Source organism: Patella vulgata, chromosome 6 (assembly GCF_932274485.2).
Source record: "Patella vulgata chromosome 6, xgPatVulg1.2, whole genome shotgun sequence".
NCBI lineage: Eukaryota > Metazoa > Mollusca > Gastropoda > Patellidae > Patella > Patella vulgata.
Genome location: NC_065884.2, coordinates 34,113,324 through 34,133,188, shown reverse-complemented (window position 1 = coordinate 34,133,188; position 19,865 = coordinate 34,113,324). Strand labels below are relative to the sequence as shown.

Here is a 19,865-nt window from a genome sequence, read left to right as displayed (position 1 = left end):
TTCTGAGTTATCGCACTTTATTTTTCGATTTTTTTCGAATTTTCTGCCCATTTCCCAACCCTTATATTTTTTGGAAAGGATAAATCGATATTTCTGAAAGTCCTGGAACATAAAGCTATATAGTCAGACAGCTGCATAAAGCAATTTCAACAACGATCCGGAAACCGGAAGTAGTCGAAATAATGATAGATATTTGAAAAAAAACGCAAAAAATGGGTGTTTTGGGGGAAAACTCGATTTCTCCGTCCAGTATCAATGGATTAAACGAATTAAGCTTTCGTTATTTCTGAAAGTCCTGGAACATAAAGCTATATAGTCAGACCGCTTGATAAAGCCATTTCAACAACGGTCCTGAAACCGGAAGTAGTCGAAATAATGTCCGATATTGCGAAACCCCAAATCTTTTCCGAGATAATGGCTATCCGATTCCAGAAATATAAGTTTCATTCTGAGTTATCGCACTTTATTTTTCGATTTTTTTCGAATTTTCTGCCCATTTCCCAACCCTTATATTTTTTGGAAAGGATAAATCGATATTTCTGAAAGTCCTGGAACATAAAGCTATATAGTCAGACAGCTGCATAAAGCAATTTCAACAACGATCCAGAAACCGGAAGTAGTCGAAATAATGATAGATATTTCGAAAAAAAACGCAAAAAATTGGTGTTTTGGGGGAAAACTCGATTTCTCCGTCCAGTATCAATGGATTAAACGAATTAAGCTTTCGTTATTTCTGAAAGTCCTGGAACATAAAGCTATATAGTCAGACCGCTTGATAAAGCCATTTCAACAACGGTCCTGAAACCGGAAGTAGTCGAAATAATGTCCGATATTTCGAAAAAACGCAAAAAATGGGTGTTTTGGGGGGGAAAAACTCGATTTCTGTGTCCAATATCAATGGATTAAACAAATTAAGCAGCTTTCCTTGAGCGGCCCGAGGAATGGACTGTCGTATGATGCCCATTTTATACGGATACTATGACCAAGCAGCAAAATATGACAAGCTGAAAATCAAGTATTTTCTGATTTGGACCGTTTTTGAACGCCTGTATCTCGAACACGGCGGCAAGGATTTTTCTTAAACATTCCCTATCGAGAGTACCTCCGGTAGTCTTGTGCATGAATCCATCCAATAAGACATTGAAATGTCTGGAATAGGTAAAACAACGTACTGAAAATCGAAAAAAGTTGAAAATCGTGAAATTTTGGAAAATGCTCTATTACTTTATTAAACAATTTTTTTACAAAAAAGTTACACATTCAGATAGCTGACCTAATTACGATTCTAACGATGTATAATATGTATCGAAATATTTTAATTTAATTTTCGATATATTTACATTTTTGCATTTTTAGCACTATTGAACATAGGATTTCCCAGGGACATTTTATCTGATCAGACAATGTACTATATCATTACATAGCCCTGTGGCTATTTGATAAGCCAATCTGGTTATTAAAGCTATCCCGACAATAATCTCCATACCGGAAGTATTCAAAAAATGAAGAAAAAAGGTTTAAAAAAATAGCGCTCTTGCGAAAAACTTGATTTCTCCATCAGATGTTAGCGGACCAAAAGAACTAAAGTATCGCTGGATAGCCCCATTAATGGACTATCATATGACATCTGAATGATACGATTTAGATGGCTAGAAAATAAATTATGGTACGTCGAAAATCTAGTAGTTTCCGTTTTGGAGCATTTTGAGACGCCATTTTCTCGAAAACGAAAACTAAGTTTTTTCTTAAACTTTTTTTACTCAGCGTCCTATCAGTGGACTATGGCGTGAGTCCAAAAATAAAAGCATTGAAATAATATAATTCCACCGAATCAAAACAACTAAAGTGTCATTGGATAGTTCGAACAATGGACGATCGTATGGCATCTAAATGGTAAAAATTCGGTGGTTAGGCAATATATAATGGGACGCTGAAAATCTAGTATTTTCATTTTTGGGGGCTACTCAGATGCTTTCATCCCGAAAACTTTTCTTTGTTCCTTTCTTAAACTTCTGTTACTTAGAGTCCTAACGGTGGTCTAGGGTGTGAATCCAAATTTAAAAACCTCAATTTATACTGAGCGCCATGGAAAACGCATCACTTAGTTTTTCGTATAACAAGATGATCCTGTAAACATATCTTATTTATTTTGCTTCTTATTGTGAACAATATTCAAATGGGAACACATCAATAACAACACATTTGTACACTTATGGATGTTTAATCTGTAATCAACGGTACAAAGTCAGAGGGGTCAAAACCAAAAGTACGACATAGATGTCAGTAGCGCGTGTGTCCTCCAAGGGCTCTTACGCACGCTGTGCAGCGACGTCGCATGGAATTTACCAATGTTTGAAAGAAGGCCTGGGGCAAATTGTTCCATTCTTGGACAAGAGCAGCTTCTAAAGCAGCATTGGTGTGCATCTGTGGTCTCCGATACAGACGGCGTCCAATCTCATCCCAGACATGTTCTATCGGTGCCATATCCGGAGACATGGCTGGCCAGTCCAAGACATTGATGTTGTTAGCAGCCAGGTAGTCCATACTAAAACGGGCGGTATGCGGACATGCATTATCCTGTTGGAGGTGCTGAACTCGTGCTGAAGTTGTGGGTGCGCTCGAAACATCGGAACAACAATTGGTTGCAAGACATCATCACGGCAAGTTACAGCATTAACGCGACCCCTGCTAATGTGTAGGGCGATCCGGTGATGAAATGTGAAGCCTCCCCACACCATTACACTTCCTCCACCCCATCGATTCGTTTTGAAGACGCAGCAGTCTGCAAGACGTTCCCCAAGACGTCTTCACACACGTTGACGGCCATCAGCGTGATAAAGATGAAAGCGACTCTCATCACTGAAGAGCACACTTTGCCAGTCTACTCTTCTCCATGTCTGGTGTCCTTGAGCCCATATCAAACGCCGCTGACGGTGATGATCCCTGAGGATAGCTCCAACATAAGGTCGTCGTCCACGGAGTACTACTTCTCTTAGACGACGTCTTACGGTGTTGGCACTTTCTGGTCCTTGTCTTCCGACGACTGCTGCACCTGTTCGAGTCGCTGGGCGGAATCTGTCACGCAGATGAGTGACTCGGATGTAGCGGTCTTTAGCCTGGGTTGTAACGCGTTGTGGACCAGGACGTTGACGGTCACGTGTTTATCCAGTAACTCGAACACGTTCCACCAACCTTACAATAGTGGACTGATGACAATTGAAGTGTCTGGCAATAGCACGTGTAGACATGCCAGCCCCGGATATTCCCATGGCTTCATTCCGTTGATTTTCAGTAACTCTCGGCATCTCTAGCTCGATTCCTTCACACGTCCAACAAAAAATTACGACAGATTGACGTTTCACAGTTCATGTACTGCACATTAAGTTGAAAACATGCTTTTAAAGGGCTCACACACAATGCTGCACGTGAATATTGGATTTTCCATGTGCATCTCGTGCATTTTTTTTTTTGTTGTGCACACGGACCGATATTGTTTGCGTTTGGGAACATTGTGTGAAACAATAGTTCATAGTATTGCATAATATTTTATATACAAAACCACCTAGTAATAAAATAGTTGGGAAAAAAGTGATGCGTTTTCCATGGCGCTCAGTATAGTATAAATGGTCCAAAAAGAGCCACAATCTTTGAAAAAAGTTGAAAAATTGTTATATCTTCTTCTAATGGTCTAATGGTATAAGGGAGATAACACATTAGTATCAGACTACCAATTATTTACTAAATATTGTTAAATATCTTCTAATTTTCCTTTCTTTTAAAAACTGTCCAATGGATCTTTCTTAAACTACTGGTACAGGAAGTTAAGTTCCCATACAACGTGTTAAATCTTTCCAGACATTGATCCGTAAACCGGAAGTATTCGAAAACATATTCGATATTTAAAAAACAAAACAGTAAAAATCGGTGCTCTTGAAAAAATCGTGATTTCGCCGTCAGGTGTGACCGCATCAAAACATCTAAAGTATCGTTTGGTAGCTCGATGAATGGGCTATTGTATGACAAACTTCCTGCCTGATTCCTGAAAGCCGGTTCAGTGCTGCTTGCAGGTCTAGTTTATTATTTTATTTTTTTTTCGTCGGACCATGTGATGGCTACTTGATAAACTATTTTAGAAACTTCTGCGCAGACCGGAAGTGGTGCATAAAAATTAAAAAACGGCCGTAGCTTCGTCAATTCTGTACCTATTTTCATACAAATGACATTTTCAGAAACCCCGAGGCTTTTCTCGGACGATAGCAGATGAAAATTTCGAAATTTCGAAACTTTGTCGCTGACTTCTGGCGTTCGCAAAATGAAAGATGTTGTTTAAGTGACAATTTTTGTTATTTTTCAAAATTTTCAAATTTGACCTACATTTTTGGATACCTGAAGACCCTCGGATTCCAGAAATTTAAGTTTCATTCCGAGTTATCGCCCTTTATTTCTCGATTTTCTTCGAATTTTCTGCCCATTTCCCAACCCTTATATTTTTGGGAAAGGATAAATCGATATTTCTGAAAGTCCTGGAACATAAAGCTATATAGTCAGACCGCTTGATAAAGCCATTTCAACAACGGTCCTGAAACCGGAAGTAGTCGAAATAATGTCCGATATTTAGAAAAAACGCAAAAAATGGGTGTTTTGGGGGAAAAACTCGATTTCTGTGTCCAATATCAATGGATTAAACAAATTAAGCTTTCGTTGAGTGGACCGGGGAATGGACTGTCGTATGATGCCCAATTTATACGGATTGTATGACCAAGTAGCAAAATATGACATGCTGAAAATCAAGTATTTTCTGATTTGGAGCGTTTTTGGACGCCTGTATCTCGAAAACTGCAACAAGGATTTTTCTTAAACTTTCTCTATCGAGAGTCCCTCCGGTAGTCTTGTGCATGAATCTATCCAATAATACATTGAAATGTCTGGAATAGGTAAAATAACGTACTGAAAATCGAAAAAAGTTGAAAAATCGTGAAATTTTGGAAAATGCTCTATTACTTTATTATTTAAACAAATTTTTACAAAAAAGTTACACATTCGGATAGCTGACCTAATTACGATTCTAACGATGTATAATATGTATCGAAATATTTAAATTTAATTTTCGATATATTGATATATATCGTATAATATGTATCGAAATATTTAAATTTAATTTTCGATATATTGACATTTTGGCATTTTTGGCACTATTGAACATAGGATTTCCCAGGGGCATTTTATCTGATCAGACAATGTAATATATCATTACATAGCCCTGTGGCTATTTGATAAGCCAATCCGGTTATTAAAACTATCCCGACAATAATCTCCATACCGGAAGTATTCAAAAAATGAAGAAAAAAGGTTAAAAAAAATAGCTCTCTTGCGAAAAACTTGATTTCTCCATCAGATGTTAGCGGACCAAAAGAACTAAAGTATCGCTGGATAGTCCCATTACTGGACTATCATATGGCATCTGAATGATACGATGTAGATGGCTAGAAAATAAATTATGCCACGCCGAAAATCTAGTATTTTCCGTTTTGGAGCATTTTGAGACGCCATTTTCTCGAAAACGAAAACTACGATTTTTCTTAAACTTTTTTTACTCAGAGTCCTATCGGTGGACTATGGCGTGAGTCCAAAAATGAAAGCATTGAAATAATATAAGTGGTCCAAAAAGAACCTCAATCTTGGAAAAAAGTTGAAAAATCCTTAAATTACTGAAAATGTTCTTCTATTTTTCTTTCTTTGGAAAACAGCTGAATGGATTTTTCTAAAACTTCTTGTACAGAAGGTTAGGTAACCAAACAACTTGTTAAAATTATCCCGACAATGATCCAAAAACCGGAATTAGTCGAAAAAATATTCGATATTTTGAGAAAAAAAACATAAAAAGTAAAAAAATGTTGATCTTGCCAAAAAAGTGATTACTACGTAAGATTTCAAAACAACTAAAGTGTCATTGCATAGCCGGAACAATGGACGATCGGATGACATCTAAATGGTAAAAATACGCTGGTTAGGCAATATATAATTGGACGCTGAAAATCTAGTATTTTCATTTTTGGGGGCTATTCAGATGCTTTCATCCCGAAAACTTCGTCTAATGGTCTAATGGTATAAGGGAGATAAGACATTAGTATCAGACTACCAATTATTTGCTAAATGTTGTTAAATATCTTCTAATTAGGCTTTCAGACTTTCGTCTGAAAGCCTATTGCGATTACTAAAATTATTATTATTATTATTATTTACCGCGGGAGCCTATTTCTCCACGATCGGAAACAGATATCGATCTGGGGTTCAATTTTCTATCGGGAAACCATGTGGTGGCTACTTGATAAAGTAATTTTGAAACTTCTGCGCAGACGGGGAGTGGCCGAATTTCGTGCGGTGCATAATAATTAAAAAACGGCCGTAGCTTCGTCAATTCGGTACCTATTTTCATACAAATGACATTTTCAGAAACGCTGACTTCTAGCGTTCGAAAAATGAAAAATGCTTTTTAAGAGACAATTTTTGTTATTTTTCAAAATTTTCAAATTTGACCTACATTTTTGGGTACTTGAAGGCAATCCGGTTCCATTAATATAACTTTCATTCAGAGTTATCACTCTTTATTTCTCGATTTTTTTCGGATTTTCTGCCCATTTTGTGAGCCCGAGTTTCGTTTTACGGCCTAATCGACGTTTCTGAAACTTCTTGAATATGAAGTTATTGTCCAAATCCAACTGATAAAGCTATTTCGACAAGGATCCTTAAACCGGAAGTGGTCGAAAAATTGTCCGATATATTGAAGAAAACGCAAATTTCACACGAATCCTATGAGAGGGCAGCAAAATATGACATGCTGAAAATCAAGTATTTTCTGATTTGGAGCGTTTTGGGACGCCTATATCTCGAAAACTACTCCAAGGATTTTTCTTAAACTTTCCCTATCGAGAGTCCCCCGGTAGTCGTGTGCATGAATCCATCCAATAAGAAATGAAATGAAATGGGGTTTAACGTCCTACTTCATCCAATAAGACTTTGATGTGTCTGGAATAGGTAAAATAACGGACTGAAAATCGAAAAAAGTTGAAAAATCGTCAAATTTTAGAAAATGCTCTATTATTTCTTTATTTTAACAAATTTTCAAAAAGAAGTTATACATTCAGATAGCTGTCCTAATTACGATTCTAACCATGTATAATATGTATTGAGTTATTGAAATTTAATTTTCGATATTTTGACATTTTGATATTTTTGACACTTTTGAACATAGGATTTCCCAGGGGCATTTTATCTGACCAGACAATGTAATATTTGATTACATAGCCCTGTGGCTATTTGATAAGCTAATCCGGTTATTAAAACTATCCCGACAATAATCTCCATACCGGAAGTATTCAAAAAATGAAGAAAAAAGGTTTAAAAAATAGCTCTCTTGCGAAAAACTTGAATTCTCCATCAGATGTTAGCATATCAAAAGAACTAAAGTATCGCTGGATAGCCCCATTAATGGACTATCATATGACATCTGAATGATACGATTTAGATGGCTAGAAAATAAATTATGGTACGCCGAAAATCTAGTATTTTCCGTTTTAGAGCATTTTGAGACGCCATTTTCTCGAAAACGAAAACTATGATTTTTCTTAAACTTTTTTTTACTCTCAGAGTCCTATCAGTGGACTATAGCGTGAGTCCAAAAATAAAAGCATTGAAATATTATAAGTGGTCGAAAAAGAGCCTCAATCTTGGAAAAAAGTTGAAAAATCCTTAAATTACTGAAAATGCTCTTCTATTTTTCTTTGTTTTGAAAACAGGTCAATGGATGTTTCTGAAACTTTAGGTACAGAAAGTTAACTATCCAAACAACTTGTTAAAACTATCCCGACAATTATGCAAAAACCGGAAGTAGTAAAAAAATATCCGATATTTTGAAATAAAAAACTTAAAAAGTAAAAAATGGTGATCTTGCGAAAAAAGTGATTACTACGCCATATTTCACCGAATCAAAACAACTAAATTGTCATTGGATAGCCCGAACAATGGACGATATTATGACATCTCAGTTGTAAAAATTCGCTGGTTAGGCAATATATTATGAGATGCTGAAAATCTAGTATTTTTCTTTTTGGAGCCTATACAGACGCTTTTTTCTCGAAAACTATTCTTATTTCCTTTCTTAAACTTCTGTTACTTAGAGTCCTAACGGTGGTCTAGGGTGTGAATCCAAATATAAAAGCCTCAATATAGTATAAATGGTCCAAAAAGGGTCAAAATCTATGAAGAAAGTCGAAAAATCGTTATATTTGTATAAATCTAATGTACGTCTAATGGTACAAGGGAGGTAACACAATGAAATCAGACTACCAATTATTTGCTAATTATCGTTAAATATCTTCTAATTTTCCAACGGATCTTTCTGAAACTTATGGTACAGGAAGTTAAGTTCCCATACCACTTGTTAAATTTATTCCGACAATGATCCGTAAACCGGAAGTAGTCAAAAAAGTATTCGATATGTTGAGAAAATATAGTAAAAAATCGCAATTTCTCAGCCGGGTGTCACTGAATCAAAACAACTAAAGTATCGTTTGGTAGCAAGTTGAATGGGCTATTGTATGACACACTTCCTGTCTGATTCCTGAAAGCCGGTTCAGTGCTGCTTTCAGGTCTAGTTTTCCTTTCTTTTAAAAACTGTCCAATGGATCTTTCTGAAACTTCTGGTACAGGAAGTTTAGTTCCCATACAACGTGTTAAATGTATCCCGACAATGATCCGTAAATCGGAAGTAGTCGAAAAAATATTCGATATTTAAAAAAAAAACCCAGTAAAAATCGGTGCTCTTGCAAAAATCGTGATTTCACCGTCGGGTGTGACCACATAAAAACATCTAAAGTATCGTTTGGCAGCTCGATGAATGGGCTATTGTATGACAAACTTCCTGTCTGATTCCTGAAAGCCGGTTCAGTGCTGCTTGCAGGTCTAGTTATTCTTATTATTATTATTCAAATTCCATTTTGATTAGATCTCAGCAACTGAGTGGGTGTGACTTAGAGGATAAAACTATTTTGAACGTTCTGCGACAATGCGAAATGTCCGAAATCACCGAAGCTATCGATTTTAAAAATATTGCAGTAATTTTAATAATAATCTTTGGATTTTAACTTTCGATACATTTTGGCATCGCCGGAGACAGGGCACATAGCTACACCACTTTTAGAAAATTTAAATTTGTACAAAAAACTTTTTTATTTATGAATATTTTTTAGTCGTGTTTTAAACAGAATTAAAGAGTCACCTGACTTAACCACAGCGTGATAAAGATGAAAGCGACTCTCATCACTGAAGAGCACACTTTGCCAGTCTACTCTTCTCCATGTCTGGTGTCCTTGAGCCCATATCAAACGCCGCTGACGGTGATGATCCCTGAGGATAGCTCCAACATAAGGTCGTCGTCCACGGAGTACTACTTCTCTTAGACGACGTCTTACGGTGTTGGCACTTTCTGGTCCTTGTCTTCCGACGACTGCTGCACCTGTTCGAGTCGCTGGGCGGAATCTGTCACGCAGATGAGTGACTCGGATGTAGCGGTCTTTAGCCTGGGTTGTAACGCGTTGTGGACCAGGACGTTGACGGTCACGTGTTTATCCAGTAACTCGAACACGTTCCACCAACCTTACAATAGTGGACTGATGACAATTGAAGTGTCTGGCAATAGCACGTGTAGACATGCCAGCCCCGGATATTCCCATGGCTTCATTCCGTTGATTTTCAGTAACTCTCGGCATCTCTAGCTCGATTCCTTCACACGTCCAACAAAAAATTACGACAGATTGACGTTTCACAGTTCATGTACTGCACATTAAGTTGAAAACATGCTTTTAAAGGGCTCACACACAATGCTGCACGTGAATATTGGATTTTTCATGTGCATCTCGTGCATTTTTTTTTTGTTGTGCACACGGACCGATATTGTTTGCGTTTGGGAACATTGTGTGAAACAATAGTTCATAGTATTGCATAATATTTTATATACAAAACCACCTAGTAATAAAATAGTTGGGAAAAAAGTGATGCGTTTTCCATGGCGCTCAGTATAGTATAAATGGTCCAAAAAGAGCCACAATCTTTGAAAAAAGTTGAAAAATTGTTATATCTTCTTCTAATGGTCTAATGGTATAAGGGAGATAACACATTAGTATCAGACTACCAATTATTTACTAAATATTGTTAAATATCTTCTAATTTTCCTTTCTTTTAAAAACTGTCCAATGGATCTTTCTTAAACTACTGGTACAGGAAGTTAAGTTCCCATACAACGTGTTAAATCTTTCCAGACATTGATCCGTAAACCGGAAGTATTCGAAAACATATTCGATATTTAAAAAACAAAACAGTAAAAATCGGTGCTCTTGAAAAAATCGTGATTTCGCCGTCAGGTGTGACCGCATCAAAACATCTAAAGTATCGTTTGGTAGCTCGATGAATGGGCTATTGTATGACAAACTTCCTGCCTGATTCCTGAAAGCCGGTTCAGTGCTGCTTGCAGGTCTAGTTTATTATTTTATTTTTTTTTCGTCGGACCATGTGATGGCAACTATTTTAGAAACTTCTGCGCAGACCGGAAGTGGTGCATAAAAATTAAAAAACGGCCGTAGCTTCGTCAATTCTGTACCTATTTTCATACAAATGACATTTTCAGAAACCCCGAGGCTTTTCTCGGACGATAGCAGATGAAAATTTCGAAATTTCGAAACTTTGTCGCTGACTTCTGGCGTTCGCAAAATGAAAGATGTTGTTTAAGTGACAATTTTTGTTATTTTTCAAAATTTTCAAATTTGACCTACATTTTTGGATACCTGAAGACCCTCGGATTCCAGAAATTTAAGTTTCATTCCGAGTTATCGCCCTTTATTTCTCGATTTTCTTCGAATTTTCTGCCCATTTCCCAACCCTTATATTTTTGGGAAAGGATAAATCGATATTTCTGAAAGTCCTGGAACATAAAGCTATATAGTCAGACCGCTTGATAAAGCCATTTCAACAACGGTCCTGAAACCGGAAGTAGTCGAAATAATGTCCGATATTTAGAAAAAACGCAAAAAATGGGTGTTTTGGGGGAAAAACTCGATTTCTGTGTCCAATATCAATGGATTAAACAAATTAAGCTTTCGTTGAGTGGACCGGGGAATGGACTGTCGTATGATGCCCAATTTATACGGATTGTATGACCAAGTAGCAAAATATGACATGCTGAAAATCAAGTATTTTCTGATTTGGAGCGTTTTTGGACGCCTGTATCTCTTAAACTTTCTCTATCGAGAGTCCCTCCGGTAGTCTTGTGCATGAATCTATCCAATAATACATTGAAATGTCTGGAATAGGTAAAATAACGTACTGAAAATCGAAAAAAGTTGAAAAATCGTGAAATTTTGGAAAATGCTCTATTACTTTATTATTTAAACAAATTTTTACAAAAAAGTTACACATTCGGATAGCTGACCTAATTACGATTCTAACGATGTATAATATGTATCGAAATATTTAAATTTAATTTTCGATGTATTGATATATATCGTATAATATGTATCGAAATATTTAAATTTAATTTTCGATATATTGACATTTTGGCATTTTTGGCACTATTGAACATAGGATTTCCCAGGGGCATTTTATCTGATCAGACAATGTAATATATCATTACATAGCCCTGTGGCTATTTGATAAGCCAATCCGGTTATTAAAACTATCCCGACAATAATCTCCATACCGGAAGTATTCAAAAAATGAAGAAAAAAGGTTAAAAAAAATAGCTCTCTTGCGAAAAACTTGATTTCTCCATCAGATGTTAGCGGACCAAAAGAACTAAAGTATCGCTGGATAGTCCCATTACTGGACTATCATATGGCATCTGAATGATACGATGTAGATGGCTAGAAAATAAATTATGCCACGCCGAAAATCTAGTATTTTCCGTTTTGGAGCATTTTGAGACGCCATTTTCTCGAAAACGAAAACTACGATTTTTCTTAAACTTTTTTTACTCAGAGTCCTATCGGTGGACTATGGCGTGAGTCCAAAAATGAAAGCATTGAAATAATATAAGTGGTCCAAAAAGAACCTCAATCTTGGAAAAAAGTTGAAAAATCCTTAAATTACTGAAAATGTTCTTCTATTTTTCTTTCTTTGGAAAACAGCTGAATGGATTTTTCTAAAACTTCTTGTACAGAAGGTTAGGTAACCAAACAACTTGTTAAAATTATCCCGACAATGATCCAAAAACCGGAATTAGTCGAAAAAATATTCGATATTTTGAGAAAAAAAACATAAAAAGTAAAAAAATGTTGATCTTGCCAAAAAAGTGATTACTACGTAAGATTTCAAAACAACTAAAGTGTCATTGCATAGCCGGAACAATGGACGATCGGATGACATCTAAATGGTAAAAATACGCTGGTTAGGCAATATATAATTGGACGCTGAAAATCTAGTATTTTCATTTTTGGGGGCTATTCAGATGCTTTCATCCCGAAAACTTCGTCTAATGGTCTAATGGTATAAGGGAGATAAGACATTAGTATCAGACTACCAATTATTTGCTAAATGTTGTTAAATATCTTCTAATTAGGCTTTCAGACTTTCGTCTGAAAGCCTATTGCGATTACTAAAATTATTATTATTATTATTATTTACCGCGGGAGCCTATTTCTCCACGATCGGAAACAGATATCGATCTGGGGTTCAATTTTCTATCGGGAAACCATGTGGTGGCTACTTGATAAAGTAATTTTGAAACTTCTGCGCAGACGGGGAGTGGCCGAATTTCGTGCGGTGCATAATAATTAAAAAACGGCCGTAGCTTCGTCAATTCGGTACCTATTTTCATACAAATGACATTTTCAGAAACGCTGACTTCTAGCGTTCGAAAAATGAAAAATGCTTTTTAAGAGACAATTTTTGTTATTTTTCAAAATTTTCAAATTTGACCTACATTTTTGGGTACTTGAAGGCAATCCGGTTCCATTAATATAACTTTCATTCAGAGTTATCACCCTTTATTTCTCGATTTTTTTCGAATTTTCTGCCCATTTTGTGAGCCCGAGTTTCGTTTTACGGCCTAATCGACGTTTCTGAAACTTCTTGAATATGAAGTTATTGTCCAAATCCAACTGATAAAGCTATTTCGACAAGGATCCTTAAACCGGAAGTGGTCGAAAAATTGTCCGATATATTGAAGAAAACGCAAATTTCACACGAATCCTATGAGAGGGCAGCAAAATATGACATGCTGAAAATCAAGTATTTTCTGATTTGGAGCGTTTTGGGACGCCTATATCTCGAAAACTACTCCAAGGATTTTTCTTAAACTTTCCCTATCGAGAGTCCCCCGGTAGTCGTGTGCATGAATCCATCCAATAAGAAATGAAATGAAATGGGGTTTAACGTCCTACTTCATCCAATAAGACTTTGATGTGTCTGGAATAGGTAAAATAACGGACTGAAAATCGAAAAAAGTTGAAAAATCGTCAAATTTTAGAAAATGCTCTATTATTTCTTTATTTTAACAAATTTTCAAAAAGAAGTTATACATTCAGATAGCTGTCCTAATTACGATTCTAACCATGTATAATATGTATTGAGTTATTGAAATTTAATTTTCGATATTTTGACATTTTGATATTTTTGACACTTTTGAACATAGGATTTCCCAGGGGCATTTTATCTGACCAGACAATGTAATATTTGATTACATAGCCCTGTGGCTATTTGATAAGCTAATCCGGTTATTAAAACTATCCCGACAATAATCTCCATACCGGAAGTATTCAAAAAATGAAGAAAAAAGGTTTAAAAAATAGCTCTCTTGCGAAAAACTTGAATTCTCCATCAGATGTTAGCAGATCAAAAGAACTAAAGTATCGCTGGATAGCCCCATTAATGGACTATCTTATGACATCTGAATGATACGATTTAGATGGCTAGAAAATAAATTATGGTACGCCGAAAATCTAGTATTTTCCGTTTTGGAGCATTTTGAGACGCCATTTTCTCGAAAACGAAAACTACGATTTTTCTTAAACTTTTTTTTACTCAGAGTCCTATCAGTGGACTATAGCGTGAGTCCAAAAATAAAAGCATTGAAATATTATAAATGGTCGAAAAAGAGCCTCAATCTTGGAAAAAAGTTGAAAAATCCTTAAATTACTGAAAATGCTCTTCTATTTTTCTTTGTTTTGAAAACAGGTCAATGGATGTTTCTGAAACTTTAGGTACAGAAAGTTAACTATCCAAACAACTTGTTAAAACTATCCCGACAATTATGCAAAAACCGGAAGTAGTAAAAAAATATCCGATATTTTGAAATAAAAAACTTAAAAAGTAAAAAATGGTGATCTTGCGAAAAAAGTGATTACTACGCCATATTTCACCGAATCAAAACAACTAAATTGTCATTGGATAGCCCGAACAATGGACGATATTATGACATCTCAGTTGTAAAAATTCGCTGGTTAGGCAATATATTATGAGATGCTGAAAATCTAGTATTTTTCTTTTTGGAGCCTATACAGACGCTTTTTTCTCGAAAACTATTCTTATTTCCTTTCTTAAACTTCTGTTACTTAGAGTCCTAACGGTGGTCTAGGGTGTGAATCCAAATATAAAAGCCTCAATATAGTATAAATGGTCCAAAAAGGGTCAAAATCTATGAAGAAAGTCGAAAAATCGTTATATTTGTATAAATCTAATGTACGTCTAATGGTATAAGGGAGGTAACACAATGAAATCAGACTACCAATTATTTGCTAATTATCGTTAAATATCTTCTAATTTTCCAACGGATCTTTCTGAAACTTATGGTACAGGAAGTTAAGTTCCCATACCACTTGTTAAATTTATTCCGACAATGATCCGTAAACCGGAAGTAGTCAAAAAAAGTATTCGATATGTTGAGAAAATATAGTAAAAAATCGCGATTTCTCAGCCGGGTGTCACTGAATCAAAACAACTAAAGTATCGTTTGGTAGCAAGTTGAATGGGCTATTGTATGACACACTTCCTGTCTGATTCCTGAAAGCCGGTTCAGTGCTGCTTTCAGGTCTAGTTTTCCTTTCTTTTAAAAACTGTCCAATGGATCTTTCTGAAACTTCTGGTACAGGAAGTTTAGTTCCCATACAACGTGTTAAATGTATCCCGACAATGATCCGTAAATCGGAAGTAGTCGAAAAAATATTCGATATTTAAAAAAAAAACCCAGTAAAAATCGGTGCTCTTGCAAAAATCGTGATTTCACCGTCGGGTGTGACCACATAAAAACATCTAAAGTATCGTTTGGCAGCTCGATGAATGGGCTATTGTATGACAAACTTCCTGTCTGATTCCTGAAAGCCGGTTCAGTGCTGCTTGCAGGTCTAGTTATTCTTATTATTATTATTCAAATTCCATTTTGATTAGATCTCAGCAACTGAGTGGGTGTGACTTAGAGGATAAAACTATTTTGAACGTTCTGCGACAATGCGAAATGTCCGAAATCACCGAAGCTATCGATTTTAAAAATATTGCAGTAATTTTAATAATAATCTTTGGATTTTAACTTTCGATACATTTTGGCATCGCCGGAGACAGGGCACATAGCTACACCACTTTTAGAAAATTTAAATTTGTACAAAAAACTTTTTTATTTATGAATATTTTTTAGTCGTGTTTTACACAGAATTAAAGAGTCATCTGACTTGAGCAAAAATGTGAAATTTTTTTGTCTCCGTAATTTTCCTTGGCCACCATTGGCTAATTCAGTTTTTCAGTCCTAGATTAATTATTTATTGTTCGATTTGTATAAAACAAAGTTCATATGCTCCGTTGTCTCAATTGTCATTTTTTTGTCGGCATCGGAAGTGGCGTAATTTTACCAAAAACTACAATTTTGACAGTTAGGTACCATTTTTTGAAAGCAAATATTATTTTTTTCAAATCTGGTATAACTGAAAGGGTGCGCCCTTTAAAGGTGCACAAAATGTTGGGCCCAGTTTTTTTTAATTTCGATTCCGTTTTCGGGCTATTTCGATTAAAAGGTGAAAAAAGGTGTAAAATTAAGCTATTTACAACCCATCCATCGTTTTCATATTTTAAAATATTAGTTCGTAACTTTCATAAACTCGTAGCAGTAATCTATACGGAGAGAATGTATGTGAAAATTAATTTGTAATATGCGCAGTTACCGAGAAATCGTCAATTTTGCATGAGTCACTCTTTACGCTATTGTGCCTGTAAAAGAGTCAATTATTCTTGGATTTTCATAAAAGTGAAACCATTTGATGCATAATGTCAATTGCGACTAGTTCAACTCAATTTAACATTTTCAATGTCACTGGAAATGACGAAATTTGGGCAAAAACTGTATTTATAGCCATCGAAACAAATAATTTATTCAAACGAGTCGTATTTGTTGTTTGGTTAAGATTTTGATATTTGATTCTAATCAACTAAAAGAATGAACCCATACGATCATATAGATATCCCAAAATGGTTTCTAACTTATTCAGTTTCGGAGAAATAGGCAATTTTCAACATGTCACTTTTCAAGGTTCTTTGTCCATAAAAGTGGCAATTATTATTCGATTTTCATAAAATTATCACCATGTGATGCCTTATACCATTTATGATTTCATAGAATTAATTTAAGGTTTTTCATTATCACCGGAAGTAACGTCATTTTGGCAAAAACTGTATTTTTAGCCTTCAAAACCGATATTTTATTGAAATGAGTCTGATTTGTAATGTTTTTAAAATTATGATATTTAATTCCCCAATCAGCAAATAGATTGAACCCATACGATCATACAGATACCAGAAACTTGTTTCTAACTTGTACGGTTGCAGAGAAATAGACGGTTTCTACAAGTCTATTTTCAAGGTTTTTGGTCTATAAAAGTGACAATTATTATTCGATTTACATAAAATTTTCACCATGTGATGCCTTATGTCATTTCTGATTTCATAAAACTAATTGAAAATTTTCATTATCACCGGAAGTACTGTACGCTTACATGTAACAAATGTATAAAATGAATTGATATTGCTGGATTTGGTTGATTCAGCGTCCATCTTATTTGATGTGTGCAATGCTTATGTGGAAACCCGTTTAATGGTTTCATTGGTACCGGAAGTGACATATGTTTAGGGTAACGTGGCACCGGTGAAACCCGTCATTACTGCATCGCAGTTCTAGTTATACTAATGTGCTGCTATTTGACAATATTAGGTTGTTAATTAATAATATTGGGTAGTATGTGGTAGTATGTGATAAGTATTTGGTAGTATTGGGTCAGTTTTTGCTTGCTTTGGTTGATATAGGGAGGCAAATGGAACAGATAGACATCGGTAATCGCAATTAAAGTACAATTCCCGCGGTATAACTAATTATTTTTGAAAAAATTCAATTGATATGCACATTTTACGTCATTGTTGTATTATTGGGTAGGATGTGGTTATATTGTAGTGGTATTTGGGTGGTATTGGTTGGTATTGGGTAAATCGTCACACCCACAAAAAGGACTTACCGTAGCTCATAGATTGATATGTATAGGCAGTGGCAAAGTGTCCTACTGCTGAAATACAATATTCAATTACTTGGTTTTTCATGAATTAAGAACAGAGAGGAACGAATACAAAACAGCAGATAACAAATCAAAGATACACGATGCAGTAGCAACGATACAATTAGAGACACAGGGAATAAAAGCTGAAATATCGTAAAGTAATAATAAATTTTAACAGTAAATATGATTATTTATAACTTGAATATCTTACAGTTAACATTTTGAGTTGCATCGGGTATTGTTATGGAAGCTTCAATATCATTATCACTATAATCTGCATAAAATAAAAAATATCAATATATACACAGATAAGAGTTCGTGGTTCCAACAATGATCAAGTATCGTTATTTGTATAAACTATATCATTCAATCCATGCCCACAAGTGGAATTATTCGGTTTCCTGCCAATGGGAAATTAGTATCTACGTTGTATCAAATTTTCTTAAGAAATGCTTCGCCTGAACCCCTAATTTTCACATTATTTCATTAGTTTTTATAATTTGCCACGCCATAAGATATATTCATACAAAATAAGTAGAATTTGAAACTAAATTACACGAAACCAAATTCATATGGTTTTAACCAAATAGTTTAAAACACTTACACTGAGTAACGGAGCCTTCTAGAAGAGGTAACTGGGTGTCATTGGGGTTACCTGTCAGATCATCATCTGGTATGGTAACTATAAAGATATGGAGATTAAAGTATTAGTAAACTTATCTGCTTGATGACCAGTAACTCTTATTTAAAATAAAATTTATATTCCATATTTAAAACTTTGACAATTGGGTTTATTATTTTTGACAAATCAATTGAAATATAGTATAATATACTAAATGCCATTCTAGTTCCCGGTTTTATATTTACGAAATAGTTTTCTTTGGGTGGAAAACACAGTACAGATGATGTTAAATTGGCATTTATTGAAAGTCTAGCGCTTTCAATCTTGCGGCATCTTCAGAGTTATTACAGCAACGTCTTCAATACATGTCGCCATAAGTTACGTTACGACTAAGTTCGAACCAATAAAAACTTAAGTGTTTGCATTTAACTTTGGCGAAAATAATAATTTTCGTAAACAAAATCTATTTTCCTTGGCCTCAAAAAGTTTTTTATTTTTTAAAATTTCATTTATATAGTGGCATGACTTTGGTGTGTCAATTCGCGCATTTTTCAAAATTTTAACTAACAGGAATTTGTCTGTTTTCTGGATAATGTATTTGCTAGCGATATAGTTTAAAGGAGCCAAATCTCCATTCTTTAAAACTTTTATTGTAATCAGTTTTGTTCGGCGAAATACGTGAGCGATCCAAATACGGTTTGACATTTCACTGGCGTTTAACCTTGCTCATCAAGGCGGCTCATTTCAAATAACGCTTTTTAGCATAGAGTACACGCCGGTGTGCACTGGTTTTAAAATAGTTTACTGTGTCTTAAATATTAGATATCAGGAGCACATATTTTCACAGTAAGCTAACAACATCACTATTGATTGGAATGGACCAATAATTCGTGTTTTTAATGACGAAGACTTTGAATAATATTGAGTTAGAGCTTTACGCCCTTTAATTATCTTAGTCATTTGCATAGCCGACACAGATAAAAATAATAGACACAATATTTAGATTTGCAATTTATATTGTTATGTCTTGTAAATGGTCGACCTTTTGTTTTCGATATTGTAATTCCCTTCTTTTATGTCCTTGCATACCAAACCTCCTAGATCTTCACATTTTGAGACCGAGAAGAACTAAACCGCGAGGCGGTACTGTCGTGTTCGGCTAAATGCGACACGTCGCGTCATCATTTAACGTTTTACGATTTCAAAAGCCTTTATCAAGCATACACAATTTACAAATGAGTAGAGATGCGAAAGCGCTATGTCTACATACATTGGATATTAAGGTAACCTCGTAAGAAACTAAGGGTTCTATTAACTGCTACATTCGCAAATAACAGTTTCGATAATCACAGTGAGAGTGAGGGATAAAATAAAATAAAACCAAGTACGAACAATCCAAACCATTAGACAAAATTCGAAGTCCTAAAAAAAACGGTATGAGAAAATTATATGGTATGAATACTGGGGATACGGGATTGATAAATAAATAATCGCACTGATTCATTTTCAATATTACTGATCAATAGGCTTATTAAATTTAGTATTTTGCTTACTAGTATAGAACTGTGATATATCAATACTCATGTAACACTGGACCCCTATTGATATATCAAACTACGTCACCGCGTTACGTCATCAAGTAATATTCCGCCATATCACGGCATGTT

The 19,865-nt window shown here is 35.2% G+C and overlaps 1 protein-coding gene across 6 annotated transcripts in view; it reads right to left on the bottom strand.

The window, feature by feature from the left end:
• The window catches only part of LOC126825410 (uncharacterized), a 186,140-nt gene that overhangs the window by 67,387 nt on the left and 98,888 nt on the right, over positions 1–19,865 (bottom strand). For 3 of the 6 annotated variants that reach the window (XM_050555094.2, XM_050555090.2, XM_050555092.2), the window contains exons 7-9: positions 18,181–18,258; positions 17,788–17,850; positions 17,538–17,585 (exon numbers count right to left, since the gene is read on the bottom strand). The exons of 1 other annotated variant lie outside the window; for it this stretch is intronic. In XM_050555094.2, coding sequence (XP_050411051.1) covers positions 17,538–17,585; positions 17,788–17,850; positions 18,181–18,258 — 189 coding nt within the window. The remainder of the gene's footprint in view (positions 1–17,537; positions 17,586–17,787; positions 17,851–18,180; positions 18,259–19,865) is intronic. 2 more of the 6 variants (XM_050555091.2, XM_050555093.2) reach the window with 2 other exon arrangements.